General features: G+C 71.2%; 6 protein-coding genes across 6 annotated transcripts; 3 read left to right on the top strand and 3 right to left on the bottom strand.

Moving 5' to 3' along the window:
- Positions 1-340: 340 nt before the first annotated feature.
- Positions 341-559, top strand: AURANDRAFT_17503 (hypothetical protein; the record flags this gene model as incomplete). The annotated part of the gene is made up of 1 exon (XM_009039784.1): positions 341-559. A coding segment is annotated over one exon (219 nt), but the record flags the coding sequence as incomplete, so codon positions are not given.
- Positions 560-2,318: 1,759 nt separating this feature from the next.
- AURANDRAFT_71829 (hypothetical protein) lies at positions 2,319-6,690 on the top strand (the record flags this gene model as incomplete). The annotated part of the gene is made up of 6 exons (XM_009039785.1): positions 2,319-3,056; positions 3,682-4,097; positions 4,152-4,158; positions 4,193-4,680; positions 4,713-4,965; positions 5,179-6,690. Coding segments are annotated over 6 exons (3,413 nt in total), but the record flags the coding sequence as incomplete, so codon positions are not given.
- A 1,030-nt stretch (positions 6,691-7,720) lies between these two features.
- Positions 7,721-8,200, top strand: AURANDRAFT_27909 (hypothetical protein; the record flags this gene model as incomplete). Its single annotated transcript, XM_009039786.1, has 1 exon — positions 7,721-8,200. The coding sequence occupies one exon, from the start codon at positions 7,721-7,723 to the stop codon at positions 8,198-8,200; it is 480 nt and encodes a 159-aa protein (XP_009038034.1).
- A 237-nt stretch (positions 8,201-8,437) lies between these two features.
- AURANDRAFT_5033 (hypothetical protein) lies at positions 8,438-8,917 on the bottom strand (the record flags this gene model as incomplete). The annotated part of the gene is made up of 1 exon (XM_009039562.1): positions 8,438-8,917. A coding segment is annotated over one exon (480 nt), but the record flags the coding sequence as incomplete, so codon positions are not given.
- A 3,056-nt stretch (positions 8,918-11,973) lies between these two features.
- AURANDRAFT_27976 (hypothetical protein) lies at positions 11,974-12,558 on the bottom strand (the record flags this gene model as incomplete). Its single annotated transcript, XM_009039653.1, has 1 exon — positions 11,974-12,558. A coding segment is annotated over one exon (585 nt), but the record flags the coding sequence as incomplete, so codon positions are not given.
- A 2,029-nt stretch (positions 12,559-14,587) lies between these two features.
- AURANDRAFT_27960 (hypothetical protein) lies at positions 14,588-15,679 on the bottom strand (the record flags this gene model as incomplete). The annotated part of the gene is made up of 1 exon (XM_009039652.1): positions 14,588-15,679. A coding segment is annotated over one exon (1,092 nt), but the record flags the coding sequence as incomplete, so codon positions are not given.
- Positions 15,680-16,709: the final 1,030 nt, after the last annotated feature.

Raw genomic sequence — 16,709 nt, 5'->3', positions numbered from 1 at the left:
CAAGACCGCCACGCTCAAGCGACTCCGCCGCGGGCAGCAGCACCGCAAGACCATGGTGTTCGCCCTCCGGACCGCCCGGACCGTGGCCGCGCGCGCTGTGCCGCGACGAGCAGCGCGCTGCGCGCGGTCCTTCTGCGCCCCCGCGGCGTCGCCCAAGGTGCAGCAGCTCTGCGACGACGTCTGCCAGCTCAACGTGCTCGAGCTCAACGAGTTCCTCCAGCTCTTCAAGGAGAAGGCGGGGCTCAGCGACGCGGACCTCCAGGGCGGCGGCGGCGGCGGCGTCACGATGGCGCCCGCGGCCGCGGCCGGCGGCGACGCGGCCGCGCCCGCCGAGGCCGTCGAGGAGAAGGAGTACTTCGACATCAAGCTCACGGGCTTCGACGCCACGGCCAAGATCAAGGTCATCAAGGAGGTGCGCGCGCTGACGGGCCTCGGCCTCAAGGAGGCCAAGGAGGCCGTCGAAGGCGCGCCCAGCGTGCTCAAGAAGGAGGTCAAGAAGGACGAGGCCGAGGAGATCCTCAAGAAGCTCGTCGAGCTCGGCGCGACGGCGGAGCTCGAGTAGAGCCGAGTGACTCTAAACACGATCGCCCTTTAGAGGTACGCGAAGACGGGCGCGATGGCGTGGTGCGCGAGGCGGTGGAGCCGCGAGTTCGGGTCGCGCTGGAGCTCCCTGCAGGCCTTGATGCGCGCGCGATCGATGACGCGGGGTTGGGTCTGGAGGAATGCAATCGCGGCGGCGTGGCGTTCTCCGCCGTAGTGTTGCGGGCGCTCGCGCTCGAATCGACGGAGCGCCGCGGCGTGGTCGGCTCCGCGCCATAAGAGGAGCGAGGCGGTCGCGTACTCCCGGTGCCAGCAGGCAGGGTAGAGTGGCGTGTGGCCGAGCTTCGTCGGCTGGTTCACTCGCGCGCCGTGGTCGAGGAGCGTCGCGACGGCCGCCGTGTTGCCGGCTTTGGACGCGCGGTAGAGCGGCGACCATCCCGAACGATCGAGGTGATTGACGTCGGCGCCACGCTCGAGAAGTCGCGGTATGAGATCTCGTAGATGCGGGTGAGTGACAACGTATTTTTTTAAGAGTCTGTTGAAGAGATCGACGTCGGCGAAGTACGGTAGTAGTAAAAGCGCGATGGCGAGATTACCCGGCGGCCCGTATTCTGCGGGATGCGTATCCTTGTCTGTTAGGCGCCTACAACGGCAAGCCTCGGAGAGCAAGCACTCCGCGGGCTTGGGCCGGTGGCCTTCCTCCAGCAGGGCGCGCACGCGCTCTATGTTGCGATCCCGCACAGCGGCGAGCAGCGGCGAAGGCCCCTCCGGCGGCGGCTCGTCCAGCTGCGAAGGCCCCTCCGGCGGCGGTGCGCCGTCGCTCTCATCATATTGAGCGCCGTACTCGTCGCTCGAATCGTCGCTCGCATGAGCCTGGAGCTGATCCATCAGACGAGACTCGCGCTTGCTTGCCGCGCGGCGCACCAGGGGTCGCACGTCGCACGTCGCACACACCACACCAAGCTCTTACCAACCCTCACGCGTTCATGAGCGGCGACTTCTCCGTCGCGGCCTCGTCGCCGCAGCACGGGTCGATGCGCTCCGACGGGTTCGCGTCCGCGTTGAAGACGAAGTGGCCGAGGCCGAGGCCCGCGGAGACGGCGAAGAGGAGCTCGACCTGGTAGGTCATGGCGCAGAGCATGAGCAGGTAGCCGAGGGTGATGTGGATCGTGAAGGCGGCTGCGATGAGGATCCTGTCCTTCGCGCCGAGCGCGGCGCCGCGGCCCTTCGCGGCCATGGACGCCTGGCGCAGGAGCCGCCGCTCGTAGCCCAGGGCCTCGGAGCACGCGGCGACGAGCATGATCATCGTGAAGGCGAGCAGGAACTCTCGCCGCGTGCGCAGGACCCACGCCGAGTTCTGCGGCGGGGGACGCGGCGGTCGGCGCGCGCGCGCGCGCGTCTCGCTCGCGCGGGCGCCGGAGGCGCGCGAAGAGCACGACGCAACTCGTCATCTCGCGGTCCGCCCAGATCGTCTTGAAACCCTCCATCTTCATGTCCATGGACATGGCGTAGGAGCAAAACTCGCCGCTCGTCGTCGCGTACAAAAAGAAGGTCTCCAGGAGCGCGCAGGCCGCGACGACCGCCGGAATTGCGATGACTCGAGCTGGCCAGCGCATATAGGTAATAAAGCGCGTCCACGCCGACATGGTTTGTGCGGCGGGACGAGCTTATGACGATCACAGCTTTGTGGCAGAAGTCCCGATTTCGGCAAAGATGTTGCCGCTCAACTTGCTTTTTAATGGGCTGCCCAAGATTATGCGACGGCTCGCGCTGCTTCCATGATGATGCGAGGCCTCGCGCTGCTTCTGCTGTCCTTCACTGCAGCCTTCGACGACGAGCACGTGCTCTCGCCGCGCTGCGCGGCGCTGTTCACGTCGCACGACGCCGCGACGCACCTGAGGCGCGACGACGCGTACCTGCTGCCCGTCGCGTCGGACGCGAACCGCACCTGCACGCACGACCTCTACCGGTCGCCCAAGACGGGCTCGACGGCGCTCTACAACCAGGTGCAGTGGGACGCGGCGCTGCGGAGCCACGTCTGCTGGTCGCTCGGCGCCCAGCGGAGCAGCGGCTGGCACACGCGGCCGGACGAGGCGCACGCGCGGCCCATCGTCGTCGCGCTCCGCCACCCGGTGGAGCACTGGGCGTCGTCGACGCTGTTCTACGCGCGGCACGAGGTCGACGACAAGTGGTCGCTGCCCAACGGCACCGTCGACCTCGGCGCCGTCTTCGAGAGCTTCCGGTCGAAGGCGACGGCGGAGCACGGCAAGACGGGCCAGTCGAAGTACGTGCTGCGCCGCCCCGACTTCGACGACGTCGTCGTGTGCGTCGGCGGCGGCGCTCCGCCGATCCACGAGCAGCTCCGCGACCGGTTCCGCGACCCGCGCATCTGCGAGGTGCCCGTGGCGAACAAGCTCGGCCGCGACCAGACGCCCCTCGCGGCGGACGCGCGCGCGTGGCTCGAGGACTACTTCGCGTCGGACATGGCCATCTGGGCCCACTTCTGCGGGAGCCCCGTAAGCTAGCACGTTAGTCCCGCGCGCTTTCCCGCTTCATCTGGCGCATCGTGACGGCCTACGAGACCGCGTCTCCTCGAACAAAGCGGGGACGCCGCGGCGCTACGAACTGCTCGTAGTCGCAGGTCGTCTTGAGCGCCTCGAGCATGAACCTGCGGGCGCGGCGTCGCCGCGGCGGCGCGCGGGAGAGGAGCACGCGCCCTTCGCCCTCGAGGGGTCGGTCGTCGTCGACGGCCTTCGTGAGCTTCTGCCAGAACTCGGCCGTCGAGTAGCCCTCGCCGTCGAGGAATCGCTCGATGCGCTTCTCGAAGAGTAGGCAGAATTGGCCGTGCAAGTCCGTGTAGGCCAGCGAGTGCTCGTCGTCGGCCTGGTCCAGGTCGAAGCCGCCACAGTGGCCGAGGCACCACTCCTCGAGCTCCCGCGCGAAGGCGTCGTCCTCGAGCAGCAAATGTGTGACCTTCTCGAGGATGTCTCCGGCCATGCCGTCGAGGCTGCCCAGCCCAGCGCGTCGTCCTAAAAACCTGCAACTTGCTGGTCAAGAGCAGTGCTTAGAAGCTGCCCACACGAGCCCCCGGGGCTGCGCCATACGATGTCGTCTTTTGGCCACCGCCCGTGGCGATCGAAGCCCGCGGCGCCCGTCGAGGAGTATCCGAACGGGTCGATGAAGGCGATCCGCATCCGGTCCATCGGCGGGTCCATCGAGTGGACGGACGTGCCGCGGCCCATGCTGCCGGCGGCGGAGTCCATCAGCGACAGGCTCGCCTCGGCGTCGCTGCGCGACAAGGACGTGGGCGCGGGCATGGTCGTCGTGTCCGTGCGCATGGCGGGCATCTCCTACAGCGACTACCTGGGCATGCACGGCAAGTACGAGAAGCGGCCCAAGACGCCCATGTGCCCCGGCGCGGAGGCGTGCGGCGTCGTCGTCGCGGTCATCAACAGCGCCAAGTTCAAGATCAACGACAAGGTCGGCGTCGTCATGCCCTGGACCTGCGGCACCTGCGCCGAGGAGCTCCTGCTGCACGGCGCGGGCGCGGCGTCGCCGTGAGAGGGCCGCGCGCGCGCCGACCGCGAACCCCCCCCCCGCCCCGCCCGCAGACTACCAGTGCGTGAAGCTGCCCGACACGTGCGGCATGAAGGACTTCTCCGAGTTCGTGAGCCTGGGAAGCGACTACGTGACGGCCTACTTCGCCCTGGGCCACCGCACGCGGCCCATCCTCAAGACGGGCTGGGACGGGAAGGCGCTCGCCGTGCTCGGCGCGAACGGCGGCGTCGGCGTCGCCGCCGTGGAGGTCGGCAAGGTGCTCGGCGCGTTCACGCTGCGGTGCACGACGAAGACCGACGGCGACGTGCGCAAGTCGGCGGCGCCGGACGGCGTCGTCGACGTGTCGCGGCGCGGCTGGCACGACCGGGTGCTCGAGGCGCGGCCCGGCGGCGTCGACATCGTCTTCGACCCCGTGGGGGGCGACTACATCTTCTCCGTGCTCCGCTGCATGAAGGTCGGCGGGGCGCTGCTCACCGTGGGCTTCGCGAGCGGCAAGATCCCGACGGTGTCGCTCGAGCACCTCCTGCAGCGCAACATCGCGATCCACGGCGTCTGGACGCGCGTACCGCGGCGTCCTTTTTCGTGTCATATCCCTCCCGATGTGTGGCTTCCAGGTCGCCCCTCCAGTACCCCAAGGAGATGGAGGACTCCGCGGCCCAGGTCGCGAAGCTCTGGGCCGAGGGCCGCGTCACGCCGGACGTCACGACGGTGCTCCCCATGGACAAGTTCCGCAACGGCATCGCCATGCTCGTCGTCCGCGACTACCGGGGCAAGGTCTGCCTCTCCATGGACCCGGACTACGCCGCGAAGACGCCGAGCAAGACGGAGCCGACGATCCACCAGGCCGCGCAGTCGCGCGTGCCCGACGTCGACGCGCCGGACGCCGCGAGCCTCATGCGCTACTTCCCGGGGGAGAGCGAGGACGCGACCCTCGAGGAGGCCCACACGGGCGCGGGCATCCACGGGGACTACTAAATTTGCGTCGGCGGCCATCCGACGAGGCCTCGGACGCCGCGCACGGCGCCGAGCAAGAAACCCGGGGCGCGCGGCTCACTTGGCGGCTCGCTCGAGGCCACGAAGGCATCGATCCCGGCGTCGCCGCTGCACGGCAGCATGGCCTGGCGCGGCGTGCTGAACAACGTCTTCGAGAAGACGAACGGCCTCATCGAGCGCGTGGGCGACGTCGTGGCGCCGGTCCAGTCGCCGACGCACGAGCTCCACATCGCCATCCGGCGCCACGACTGGGCGCGGACCGAGGAGCTCCTGCGGAGCAACTATTTGGACGCGGGGTCGCTGAACCAGATGGGGGGCGTCGGGGGCTTCGACTTCACGCCGCTCCACGTCGCCGCGGAGGCCGACTTCGTGCGGTGCGTCGAGTACCTCATCGCGGAGGGCGCGGACGTCGACGTGAGAGACCGGCGGACGCACGAGACGCCGCTGCACAAGGCGGCCAAGGCCGGCGCGAGCCGCGCGGCCAAGTGCCTCGTGGAGCGCGGCGCGTCCGTCGTCGCGCGCGACGGTCGGCGGGGCACGGCCTACGACGTCTGCCGCGACCTCGGCCTCCGCCAGTGGCTCCTGCCTTTGCAGCTCCGCGCGGAGCAGGAGGGCGAGCCGGGAGTGGCCGCGCCGCCGCCGCCCATGGGCGTCACGGGCCACGCGGCGCCGGCGCAGGCCCTCGACTTCGGCGCGCCGCCCGTGGGCCTCGGCGCGCCCGCGGCGCCCGCGGCCTACGCGCCGACGTCGGCGAGCGGCAAGTACGCCGCCGCGGACTTCTTCCCCGGCGCGCCGGCGCCGCCGCCGGCGCCCATGCCCGTCATGGCGCCCCCGGCGCCCATGCAGCCCATGCAGCCGATGCAGCCGATGCAGCCCGCGGCGCCCATGCAGCCCATGGCGCCCGCGGCTCCCATGGCGCCCGCGGCGCCGATGGCGCCGATGCAGCCGGCCGCTCCCATGGCGCCCGCGTCCTTCGGCGCGCCGCCGCCGTCGCCGCCCGCCGCGCCCGCCGCGCCGCCCGCCGCGCCGCCGCCGCACCCGGCCGCCATGGCGCCCGAGCCGGACCCGCCGGCCTTCGTTCCGCCGCCGCCGTCGCCGAGCGCGCCGCGGCCGGCGTTCGTGCCCTTCACGCCGTTCTCGCCGGCCGTGAACGTCGCCGCCGCGGCGCCGCTCCGGCCCCAGGCGGCGCCCCTCGCGCCCCAGCCGGCGGCGCCGCCGAGCTTCGCGCCCCAGCCCGTCGCGCCCGCCGCGCCGGGCCCGCCCGCGGGCCTCGCGCCGCCGCCGCCGCCGCCGGGCGCCGGCGCGCCGCCGCCGCCGATGCCGGCCGCGCCGGGCGAGCAGCCCGTCGGCGACGCGCGCTACAGCTTCTGCTCCAAGCGCGTCGACGCCATCGGCCGCCGCTACGCCGACGGCTTCCACTCCTCGGCCAGCGACCCCAGCCTCAAGGCCAAGTACGGCCACACGATGCCCGACTACAGCGGCCTCGCGCCGCCGCCGACCTTCGGCGGGCCGCCGCCGCCGCCGCCGGCCTACTGACGCGGCGGCGCCCCCTGCACACACACACACACACCGCGCTCGTCGTCGTTTTATACTCATCCAACCTTTGGACGGTGTCGGGTGGGCAGCCTATGGACCTCTATGGGCGACTGCAATATGGGGTAAAGCAGGCGAAGGTGCCGCCGCGTGGAGCTATCGACAAGGGGATATAAATCTAGATGGGGTGGCAGGCGAAACGCGAGGTCCTCGTACTACTCGGGGCCGCCGCTAGCGTTTTCTTTCTTCTTCCACGCCGCAGCGCGCGGGCTGAGTGCAACGATGGCGGGTCGCGCGGCGCGGCGCGGCTGCGGAACCCTTCGACGGGGCGGGGCAGCGAATTTGGGCTGCTGAGATCATTGCGTTGGCTCGCGAGCGCGACGGTTGTTCGGCGGCGGGACGAGAGGGCGGCGGTGTGAGTCGAGTGTGCGATATTTTCTTGTCCTTAGAGGTTGGAGGCGCCCTATGGGTACCCGCGGGGGGCTCGAAACCTTCAGGACACACTTTTCCCACGATCTCAGAGCCTGCGCAGCCCCGGCGCCGACGGTGTCGCAACACAGTTTCTCGGGCAGCGTGCGGGCATTCGAGGTCGAGAACTTTTCGTGTCCTGAGATGCTCGAGCCCATCCATAGGTACCAACGAAGGGCTCTGCAGCGCCAGCAGACGGTCCACGACCATCATCATCGCGAACACGTCCAAGAGCTGCCCCAAAACCCCCTTCCTCGCGTGGCGCCAAACCGGACACGGTGCCCTCCAGCGCGCCTCGGTTTCCTTCCACCGGACCCGAACCGCCCGGACGCGTAAGTCTTGTCGCGGGCGCCTTCGCGGGGGAGCGAATACCGCTGCGGTCCGTCTGGGGCCGCGTCGACGACGGCGGCGTCGAAAAGTCCCCGGCCAAAAGTCGTCAACATTGCCCCAAAACGATGGGTTGCAGTACGAGGAGCTCGCGCAACATAATCTCGTTGAGCTGCCACCCCATACTATTTATTACCCCTTGCTATCGAGGCGCGGCCATCGGCGTCTCATCGCGTGCAGCGCTGTCGCATCGCGGCCATCGGCGTCTCATCGCTTGCAGCGCTGTCGCATAGCATCAATCATGAAGCTCGTCGCTTTCTTCTTCGCATGCGTCGTCGCTAGCGTCTCTGCCATCAAGGACACGGCCGCCAACGCCGAGGCCAAGGCCTTCCTCGAGAAATACGCAACGGAGGAGGGTGCGGTCGTCAAGGAGTCTGGGCTCATGTACAAGGTGCTCCAGGACGGCAAGGGCGGCTCGCCGAGCGTCAACACGCCCTGCTCGTGCCACTACGAGGGCCGCATCGCCGCCAACTACCCCGACGGCGCGACGTTCGACAGCAGCATCGCGCGCGGCAAGCCGTCGACGTTCGCGCCGCGCCAGGTCATCAAGGCCTGGACCGAGGCCATGCAGATGATGACCGTCGGCAGCAAGTGGGAGCTCGTCTGCCCGCCCGAGATCGCCTACGGGTCGCGCGCCAAGGGCGAGCGCATCCCCGCGAACAGCGTCCTCATCTTCACCATGGAGATGCTCGACTGCCAGGGCGTCGCCTCCGAGCTCTGAGCGCGCCAAGGGTAACACGGGAAGAACACAAAACCTGAGACACGGGAAGAACACAAAACCTTAGATGCCCTCGGGGAGGGACGGCTTCGGCGGCGCGTCGTCGTCGTAGGGCCACTTGCAGTCGCTCCGCTTCGGCCGGTCGCCCTGGGCGTGGAGCGTGGGGTCGTACTGCCAGAGGCCCGGGTCGCGCTCCTTGAGGGCGTGGTGGTCCGACGGGTAGAGGAACCGGTTCGTCTCGACGACGGTCGCGCCCGGCGGCACGTCCACGGAGACGACGGCCTGGGCGGCGACGGTCGCGTCGTCGCCGACGGTGATGGGCCCGATGATCGTCGCCCCCGCGCCGATGGTCACGCGGTCGCCCACGGTCGGGTGGCGCTTCGCGCGCGCGCGGCCCGCGCCGCCGAGCGTGACGCCGTGCAAGATCGTGCAGTCCCTCCCAATCTCCGCCGTCTCCCCGATCACGACGTTCGTCGCGTGGTCCATGAAGCAGCCGCCGCCGATCGTCGCCCCCGGGTGCGCGTCGACGGCGAAGAGCTCGTTGACGCGGTCCTGGAGCGCGAACGACACGTGGTCGTTCTCGAAGCCCCCCCGGCGCCAGTAGGCGTGGGCGCAGCGCTGGGCCTGGATCGCGTGGAAGCCCTTGAAGTAGGCCACGCACTGCAAATGCGTCATCGCCGCCGGGTCCCGCTCCAGAATCGCCGCGACGTCCGCGCCGACGCGCTCGTCGCCCTGCAACGTCTCGAGGAACATGGCCCGGAGCGCCGCGCGCGGCAGGCGCGTGTCGCTCACGTCGCGCGCGAGCTTCGCGGAGACGACCTCGGCGACGGCCTCGAAGAGGTTTTCGCAGGCGAGGAGCGCGTCCATGCCGGAGCTGAAGGTCGTGTCGTCGCACTCCGACGCCTCCCGCGCCTCGGACACGAGGGTCTGGAAGAGCGCCGCGTCGCGCGCGTCCGACGCCGCGGTCGTGGCGAGGGGGCGGCGATGGCGTCGTCGCAACGTTCTGGTGCAGGGACTCGAAGCTGCGCTGGCTAAAGCGCGACGCATAGCTCAAGCAGGTCCCAAAGTTCACCTTGAAGTCAACGTCAAAATCGCTCGACCATGACCTTCACACGGCACCAATAACTACTCCAACAGGGCTCCTTTACTCGTCGAGGGTCCAGTAGACGTTCTGGACCGTGGCGCGGGGCTCGAGGGCCGCGTCGAGGTCCACGGCGACGGCGCGCGCGGCCGCGCGGAGGTCGGCGACGCGGTCCCCGGACGCGGTCGTCGCGGCGAGGAAGACGTCGAGCTCGGTCTTCAGGCCGTCGACGTAGTGGACCTGGGTCTTCTTGAGCTTGACGTCCCCGCGGCGCTCGAGGGCCGCGGCGACGGCGCCGTCGAGCGTCGCCTGCGTCGGCAGCGACGCGACGACGGGGCACGTCTTCTCCGCGGGGACGACGCGCACCGTCGCCTCGGCGACGCGCGGCGGGCCCTCGCGGTCGTGCGCGTGGGAGTGGCCGTGCGAGTGGCCGTGGGCGTGGGCGCGGCCGTCGTCGTCGCCGCCGTCGTCGGTCGCGAGCAGCGCGACGCGCGTCTTCTCCGCGAGCTGGTTCGCCGCGGACGAGCTGAGCTCGTCCGCGTCGGAGACGACGTCGACGTCGACGCGGAGCGCGCCGGCGACGGCGACGCCGCGCATGGAAGCGACGGATGCTACACCGGGCACGCCGAGCGCGCGGAACCGCAGCCCGTCCAGATCGCCGTGGTCCACGGCGTCGCTGAGCTCCTTCAGCGCGCCGAGCGCGATGCGCGCGCCGGTCCACCCGAGCATGCACGCGACGGCTAAACCGGCGAGCGCGTCCGCGGACGCGAAGGCGCCGCCGGGGAGCCGCGCGGCGGCGACGCCGAGCAGGGCGACGACGGACGAGAGCGCGTCGGAGCGGTGGTGCCAGGCGTTGGCCTCGAGCACCGGCGACTTGAGCCGCCGGCCGACGCGCGCCGTCGCGCGGAAGAGCAGCTCTTTCGCGACGACGCTCAGCAGCGCGGCCGCGAGGGCGATCTTGCCCGGCGCCACGTGGTGGTGCGCGTGGCCGCCCACGTGGAGCGCGTGGCCCGCGGCGCCGGCGCCCGCGGCGACGAGCATCGCGCCGACGACGAGCGCGCCGATGGTCTCGAAGCGCGCGTGCCCGTAGGGGTGGTCGTCGTCCGCGGGCAGCCGCGCGGCGCGCATGGCGACGAAGGTGACGACGTCGGAGGCGAGGTCCGACGCGCTGTGCGCCGCGTCGGAGATGAGCGCCGCCGAGTGGCCGACGACGCCCGCGGCGAGCTTGGCGACGGTGAGGCCCACGTTCACGAGGCCGCCGACGACGGTGATGCGGTCCGCGGCGGCGCGGTCCGCGGAGACGCCGGCTAAAAGGCGCTGCGACGGCGCCGCCAGCAGGTGCGCGCTCGTCCAGTCCGCGAGGCCCGGCGACGCGAAGCGCAGGAGCGGGAGCGTCGGCAGTTCCTGTTTCGGCGGCTCGAGGGTCGCCGCGCGCCGCGGATTGAATCGTTTTGCGATGTGTGGCGTGACCAGGCCATGGGCGACCCCCAGCACCGCCACGAGGCGCATCCAAGAAGAAGCCATAAGGAATTCGCAGAAGGCAAGTGGGCAACTTGATGTCGTGTTGAAGCCGCTCTCCCGATCGAAATTAAGAGCGGCGTGCGCGCCACGCCGCTCACTCGTAGTCGACGTGCACCCCGTGGACCGCCGGGCAGCTCCCCGACGAGGGGACGTCGTCCGGCACCGGCGGCTGCTGCGACGGCAGCACGTTGAAGACGACCTGCAGCCCGAGCATCAGGTGCTGCGTCTCGTGGCAGTGGAAGTACCAGTAGCCCGGCCGGGTCGCCTCGAAGCGGATCACGGTCCAGCTCCGCTGCCAGACCTGGAGCACGTCCTTCAGGAGCGGCGTCTCCAGGTTCCGCGTCTTCGCGTCCGTCTCCGGGTCGTACGCGCAGCCCCAATAGAACGAGAGCTCGTCGCCCGTCTTCTTGTCCGGATCGCCCGGCGTCCGCAGTTCCGTGGGGCACTTGTTGAGCACGTCGAAGGGGCTCCACCAGGGCAGCGTGAAGCAGCTCGTCTGCTCGAGGCCGCACCACGACGTGAAATCGGCGACGTTGACGACCTTGAAGGGCATGCCGTGCAGGTGGAGCACGTGCGCGTTCGGCGACAGATTTTGGATCACGACCTCCACGGTCGTCGCGTTCTCGGGGATGTCGATGACGGGAATGTCCGCGGGCAGCCCGCAGGTGCCCTTGGTCATGTACAAGGGCGTCCGCGGCACGACCCAGGGCCGCGGGGGGTCCCGCTCCTTCAAGTCGAAGTACCAGCGCCCTTTCGTCAGGGGCCGGTCCGTCGGCCCGTCGTAGGTCGGCGCCTGGATGCCCAGGTTCAGCGTGATCTGGACGTCGGCCTCGTCCTTCTCCGGCGACGAGACCAGCGGCCTCGTCAGGTTCCAGTGGCTCGGCTGCGTGAGGTCGAAGGGCACGCCCGCGACCTTTGCGGGCCGCGCGCCGCCCTCGGTGCCGCCGAGGTCCTGGGGCGTCGACGACACGCCGGCCTCGTCGTAGTGGAGGAACGCGTGGAAGACGCACTCGGGCACCGTCGCGAAGCCCGGCGGGATGAAGTGGCCCGCGGTCAGCGCGCACGCGTAGTCGTAGGTCGCGTTGACGACGTAGTTGCCCGGCGCCTGGTCCGCGCAGAGCATGACGTCGTAGCGCTCCGTGAGGTGGACGTTGAACGACGACACGGCGAGGGGCTCGACGTCGTAGGCGCCGTCGAGCGACACGAGGGTCATGTTGTGGCCCGCGATCGCGACGATCAAATTCTCCGTGTTCGACCCCGCGAGGACGAAGCGCATGCGGTAGCACGTGTCCTTCTTCACGGGGAGCAGCGGGTAGGGGTAGGCGTCGGAGCCGTTGCCGTAGGCGCCGTTGAAGGACGCGTGGCGCATGTCCGCGCAGACGTCGTTGCCCGGCACCGCGCCCTCCAATTTCAGGCACGCCGATGGGTCGCGCCACTCGTCCGCGAGCCAGACCAGTTGGTCCTCGTAGTCCGGCCAGCGGGCGCGCACGGGGTCGTCCGCGCGGTCGACGATGATGCCGCCGCGGATGCCCCGCGACGCCTGGACCGCGTCCATGTGCGAGTGGTAGAAGTGCGTGCCCGGCGGCCACGCGGCGAAGCGGTAGGTGAAGTTCTCGCCCGGGCCGATGGGACCCTGCGTAACGCCGCGCGCGCCGTCCATGTAGGGCGTCGCGAAGGGGTGGATGCCGTGCCAGTGGATCGTCGTCGCTTCGCTGAAGAGGTTGTTGACCACGGTGATCTCGAACGTGTCGTTCTCCATCGCGCGCAGGGTGGGTCCGGGGTAGGAGCCGTTGACGAGGTACTTCACGGAGCGCTGCGCGTCGGGAATGTCGAAGGGCGACTTGCGCGCCGCGGGGTGCTGGAACGGGAGGATGCTGGCCGAGTCTTGCCGATCGACGGTGGGTCGCAAGTAGTCGACGACCCACTCCTCGAGCACGAGCGTCTCCTTCACGACCTTGCCATGCGAGATGAGGGGCAGCAACAGCAGCAGCGCGCGGGTCATCATCGTTCGAGCAGCCCCAGAAGAGTCTTCTTGAGCCTCAATGTCAACGTTGACGGCAATGCGAACTCCGCCTCGGGTGTGGCAAGAATATGCGCGCCGTCGACTAGTGCCTCTCCCGCAGCTCCTCCCGGGACCCCTACGTCTAGAGACGCATTCAGCCAGCAAGAACATGGCCTCGCAGGACGACCTCTCCAAGCTCCGCAGCGGCTGGCACCACAGCCGCTTCGAGCCCTACGTCAAGGTCCTCGCGCCGGAGCTCGCGTCGCTCCCCAATTTTCGCGGCGAGCTGGCGCCGCGCGTCTGCGCGGAGATCGACGTCGGCGCCCTCATCGAGAACTGCGCGGCCTGCCAGAAACAGGCGACGGAGTCGGGCGAGACGGGCGTCGTCGCCGTGGTCAAGGCCGACGCCTACGGCCACGGCGCCGCGGTCGTCGCGCGCGTGCTCCACCGCCACTGCGGCATCGGCTTCTTCGCCGTCGCGACGCTTCCGGAGGCGCTCGAGCTCCGCGCCGCGGGCCTCGACCTGCCCGTGCGCGTCGTCGTCCTCGGCGCGTCCGTGCCCGACGAGTGGGCCATCTTCGCCAAGTTCGGCATCGAGCTGGTCATCGAGTCGGAGGCGACGGCGCGCCTGCTCTGCGCCCTGCCGGGCAGCGGCGACGCGCTGAAGGTCCACGTCATGCTCAACACGGGCATGAACCGCATCGGCCTCGCGGCCTTCGACAGCTCCACGGAGACGCACGGCCGCGCGGCGGCGGCGCCGAAGCGCGCGGCGCTCTCGGACGTCTTCGCGCCTCTCGGGGACCTGCCCGAGGGCCGGCCCCTCGCCGAGGGGCCGCCGGCGCCGCCCGCGCCGCCGCCGACGTTCAAGCGGAGCGAGTCGGCGTCGTCCGTCGGCTCGTCGGGCCGCGACCAGGAGTACCACGGCATCTTCGTCGACGAGGCCGTCGACGTCGTGTCGCGCGTCGCCGCCGCGCCCGCGCTCGCCTTCGTCGGCCTGTGCACGCACATGGCCGACGCGACGGCGAACACGCACCGCTACACGCAGCGCCAGTTCGGCCGCTTCCGCGACATCGTCCTCGCGCTGCGGGACAAGGGGGTTTGCGTGCCCATGGTCCACTGCGAGAACAGCGAGACGCTCCTCTCGGAGCTCGTCGGGCCCGAGCGCATGCGGCAACTGCTCGGCCCGGACACGGCGGGCTTCTGCCGCGTCGGCGGCGCGCTCTACGGCCAGCGGCACCACTCCGTCCTCAAACCGGTGATGACGCTCAAGGCGCAGGTGCGCCACGTGCACCGCCTGGAGAAGGGCATGACCGTCGGCTACGACCGCTCCTGGATCGCGCCGTGCGACTGCCTCATCGCCACCTTAGCCGTCGGCTTCGCGGACGGCTACTCGCGGTCGCTGAGCAACCGCGGCAAGGTCGGCATACGGGGGCACGAGTTCACGATCGCGGGCAAGGTCTGCATGGACATGTCCATGGTCAACCTCGGCCCGCCCGACGGCCCCGGCGCCGCCGTCCGCGTGGGCGACTTCGCGGCGCTCTGGGGCCTGGGCGGCCAGAGCCTCGCGGACACGGCCGACGACCTCGCCACGGCCCAGTCGGATCTGACCTGCGACCTCTCGCGGCGCGTGACGCGACGCTACGTGAACCTGCCCGACGGCTTCGAGCCGCCGCAGGCGCGCGCGGCGGACTGGCTCGCGCCCCTCCGGTCCCTCGGCGAAAGCCTCGGCGAGGCGCTCCGCACCAGTCCGGCCCAGAGCCAGCGCAAGGTTTAAATTTTACCTTCTTCACGACCGCGCGAGCGTGAGCCCCTCGCGGTCCACGGTGGCGACGTGGAGGCTCACGTCGCCGAGGTCCGCGTGCGCCTCGAGGACGCGGCGGATCGCGTCGACGTCGTTGGGCTGCTTCGTGATGAGGCAGAGGAAGCCGCCGCCGCCCGCGCCGCAGAGCGCGGCGCCGTGGACGCGGGGCCGCAGCGCGGCGATCATGTCGCGGATGAAGGCCGGCTCCGCGCCGTCGGCCATCGTCTTCTTCTGGGCCCAGTAGGCGTCGAGCGCCGCGCCGAGCCTCGCGAGGTCCCCGGCCTCGAGCGCGGCCGCCGCGCGCCGCGCGCCCGCGACGAGCGCGTCCGTCGTCGTCGTGATGCCCGGCAGTCGCGCGTGCCACTTCCGTAATACGGATTGAAGGAGGTTTTTGGCCAAGCGCGCGCGGCCCGTGTAGGCGAGCACGAGGTGGGCGTCGAGGAGGCCCGGCGCCATGGGGACGGCCGTCGTGTCGACGGTCAGCGGGAGGCGCGGCGGGCTGACGGCGATCTTCGCGCCGCCGTAGACGCCGCCGACGTTGTCCTGCCAGCCGCCGCCGGTCGTGAGCTCCTGCTCGACGCGCATGACGTCGTGGACGATGTCGCGGCGCCGCGCGTCGACGTCGTAGGCCGCGTCGGCCGCGCCGCCGATGGCCGCGACGAGGCACGCGGCCAGGATCGACGACGTGCCGAGGCCCGAGCCCGTGGGCACGCGGCTCCAGGACGCCACCTCGAGGCCGCCCGCGGCGAGCTGGACGTCCAGCGGCGCGCCCCGGGGGTCGACGACGCCGCAGACGACGAGCGCGCACTTGAGGAGCGCCGCGGGCGCCTGCGGGTTCGACCGGTCGTCGAGATCCGCGAGCGCCGCCGCCTCCGTCTCCAGCACCGACCCGTCGGCCGTCTCGACCCGGAAGCGCAGCACGGGCGCGTCGAGCCGCGTCGCGCGCGCGCCGATGGGCCGCCGGCCGTCGAGGCGCACGGCGACGTTCGTCACGACGCCTCCGTGTTCGAACGCCACCGGCGGCGTGTCCGTCCAGCCGCCCGCCAGGTCCACGCGGAGCGGCGCCGTCGCCTCGACGGCGCCGGCGACGAAGGTCGGCGCGCCGCGTGTCGACGCGCCCGAGCTCCGGAGCGACGCGCCGACGGCCGCCGACACGAGGCGCGCGGCCGCGGCCTCGTGGTGGCGAGCGGCGCGCACGAGGCACCCGCCCGCCTCGATCCAGGACGCCGTCGCGTCCCGGAGCGCGCCGAGCGCCGCCACCAAACCTTCGCCGGCGTCGAGCGCGCCGAGCGCGCGGGCCCAGTGCGGGTTCCGCGCCGCGCCGCTCCGGAGCTCGAGCGCGCCCGCGCGCTTCGCGAACGCGCAGAGGCAGTCCGCGCCGTGCGCGAGGGCGCGCGCGGCGACGTCGAGGCGCGTCGCGTCCGTCGCCGCGCCGCGCGCGCAGCCGTCGAGCACGTCGAGCACGCCGTCGAGGATCGCGCGGTCGCCGGCCGCGAGCGCCGCCAAGCGGTCGTACGTCGGTCTTAAACCGACGGGCGACCGGCCCTCGAGCGCGCGCTTCACGAAGTCGCAGCGGCTCCGCACCTCGAGTTCCGCGGCCCAGGCGCCGTCGCTCACGACGTCGCAGTCGTCGTAGGCCTCGCGCAGCGACACGCGGTCGCTCCGGAGCCACCCGCCGGGCGCGGCGCGCGCGTCGCCCGCGGCCGCGGCCAGGAGCCAGCCCGGCGGCGGCGCCCCGACGGCGAAGAGCCGCGCCGTCGCGAGGCACCGGACGTCGCCGGGCCGCCAGAGATCCTCGGCGGCGACGTTGCGCAGGCGCGGGAGCACGTCGGTTTCGAGGTCCGCGCCGCGGAATCGCGTGCCCTCGACGTCGTCGTCGACGCCGTGCGCGACGACGACGTGCGCGCCGCGCCGCAGCAGCGGCACGCGGTGCGCGCAGACGCCCGCGGGCAACGCTTCGAGGACGTCGGCGTCCCGGAGGCCGACGGCGACGCAGCCCGCGCCCACGGACCACGCACTTCCGGGCGCGAAGCGGCAGTTCACGAGCACCGCGCGCTCCGCGACCGCGCCGTCGCCCCCGAGCACGGAATTCAAGACCACGGCCTTG

Source organism: Aureococcus anophagefferens, assembly GCF_000186865.1.
Source record: "Aureococcus anophagefferens unplaced genomic scaffold AURANscaffold_12, whole genome shotgun sequence".
In the NCBI taxonomy this organism is placed as follows: Eukaryota; class Pelagophyceae; order Pelagomonadales; family Pelagomonadaceae; genus Aureococcus; species Aureococcus anophagefferens.
The sequence above is the reverse complement of the archived record's forward strand: the minus strand, read 5'-3'. Positions and strand labels throughout refer to the sequence as shown.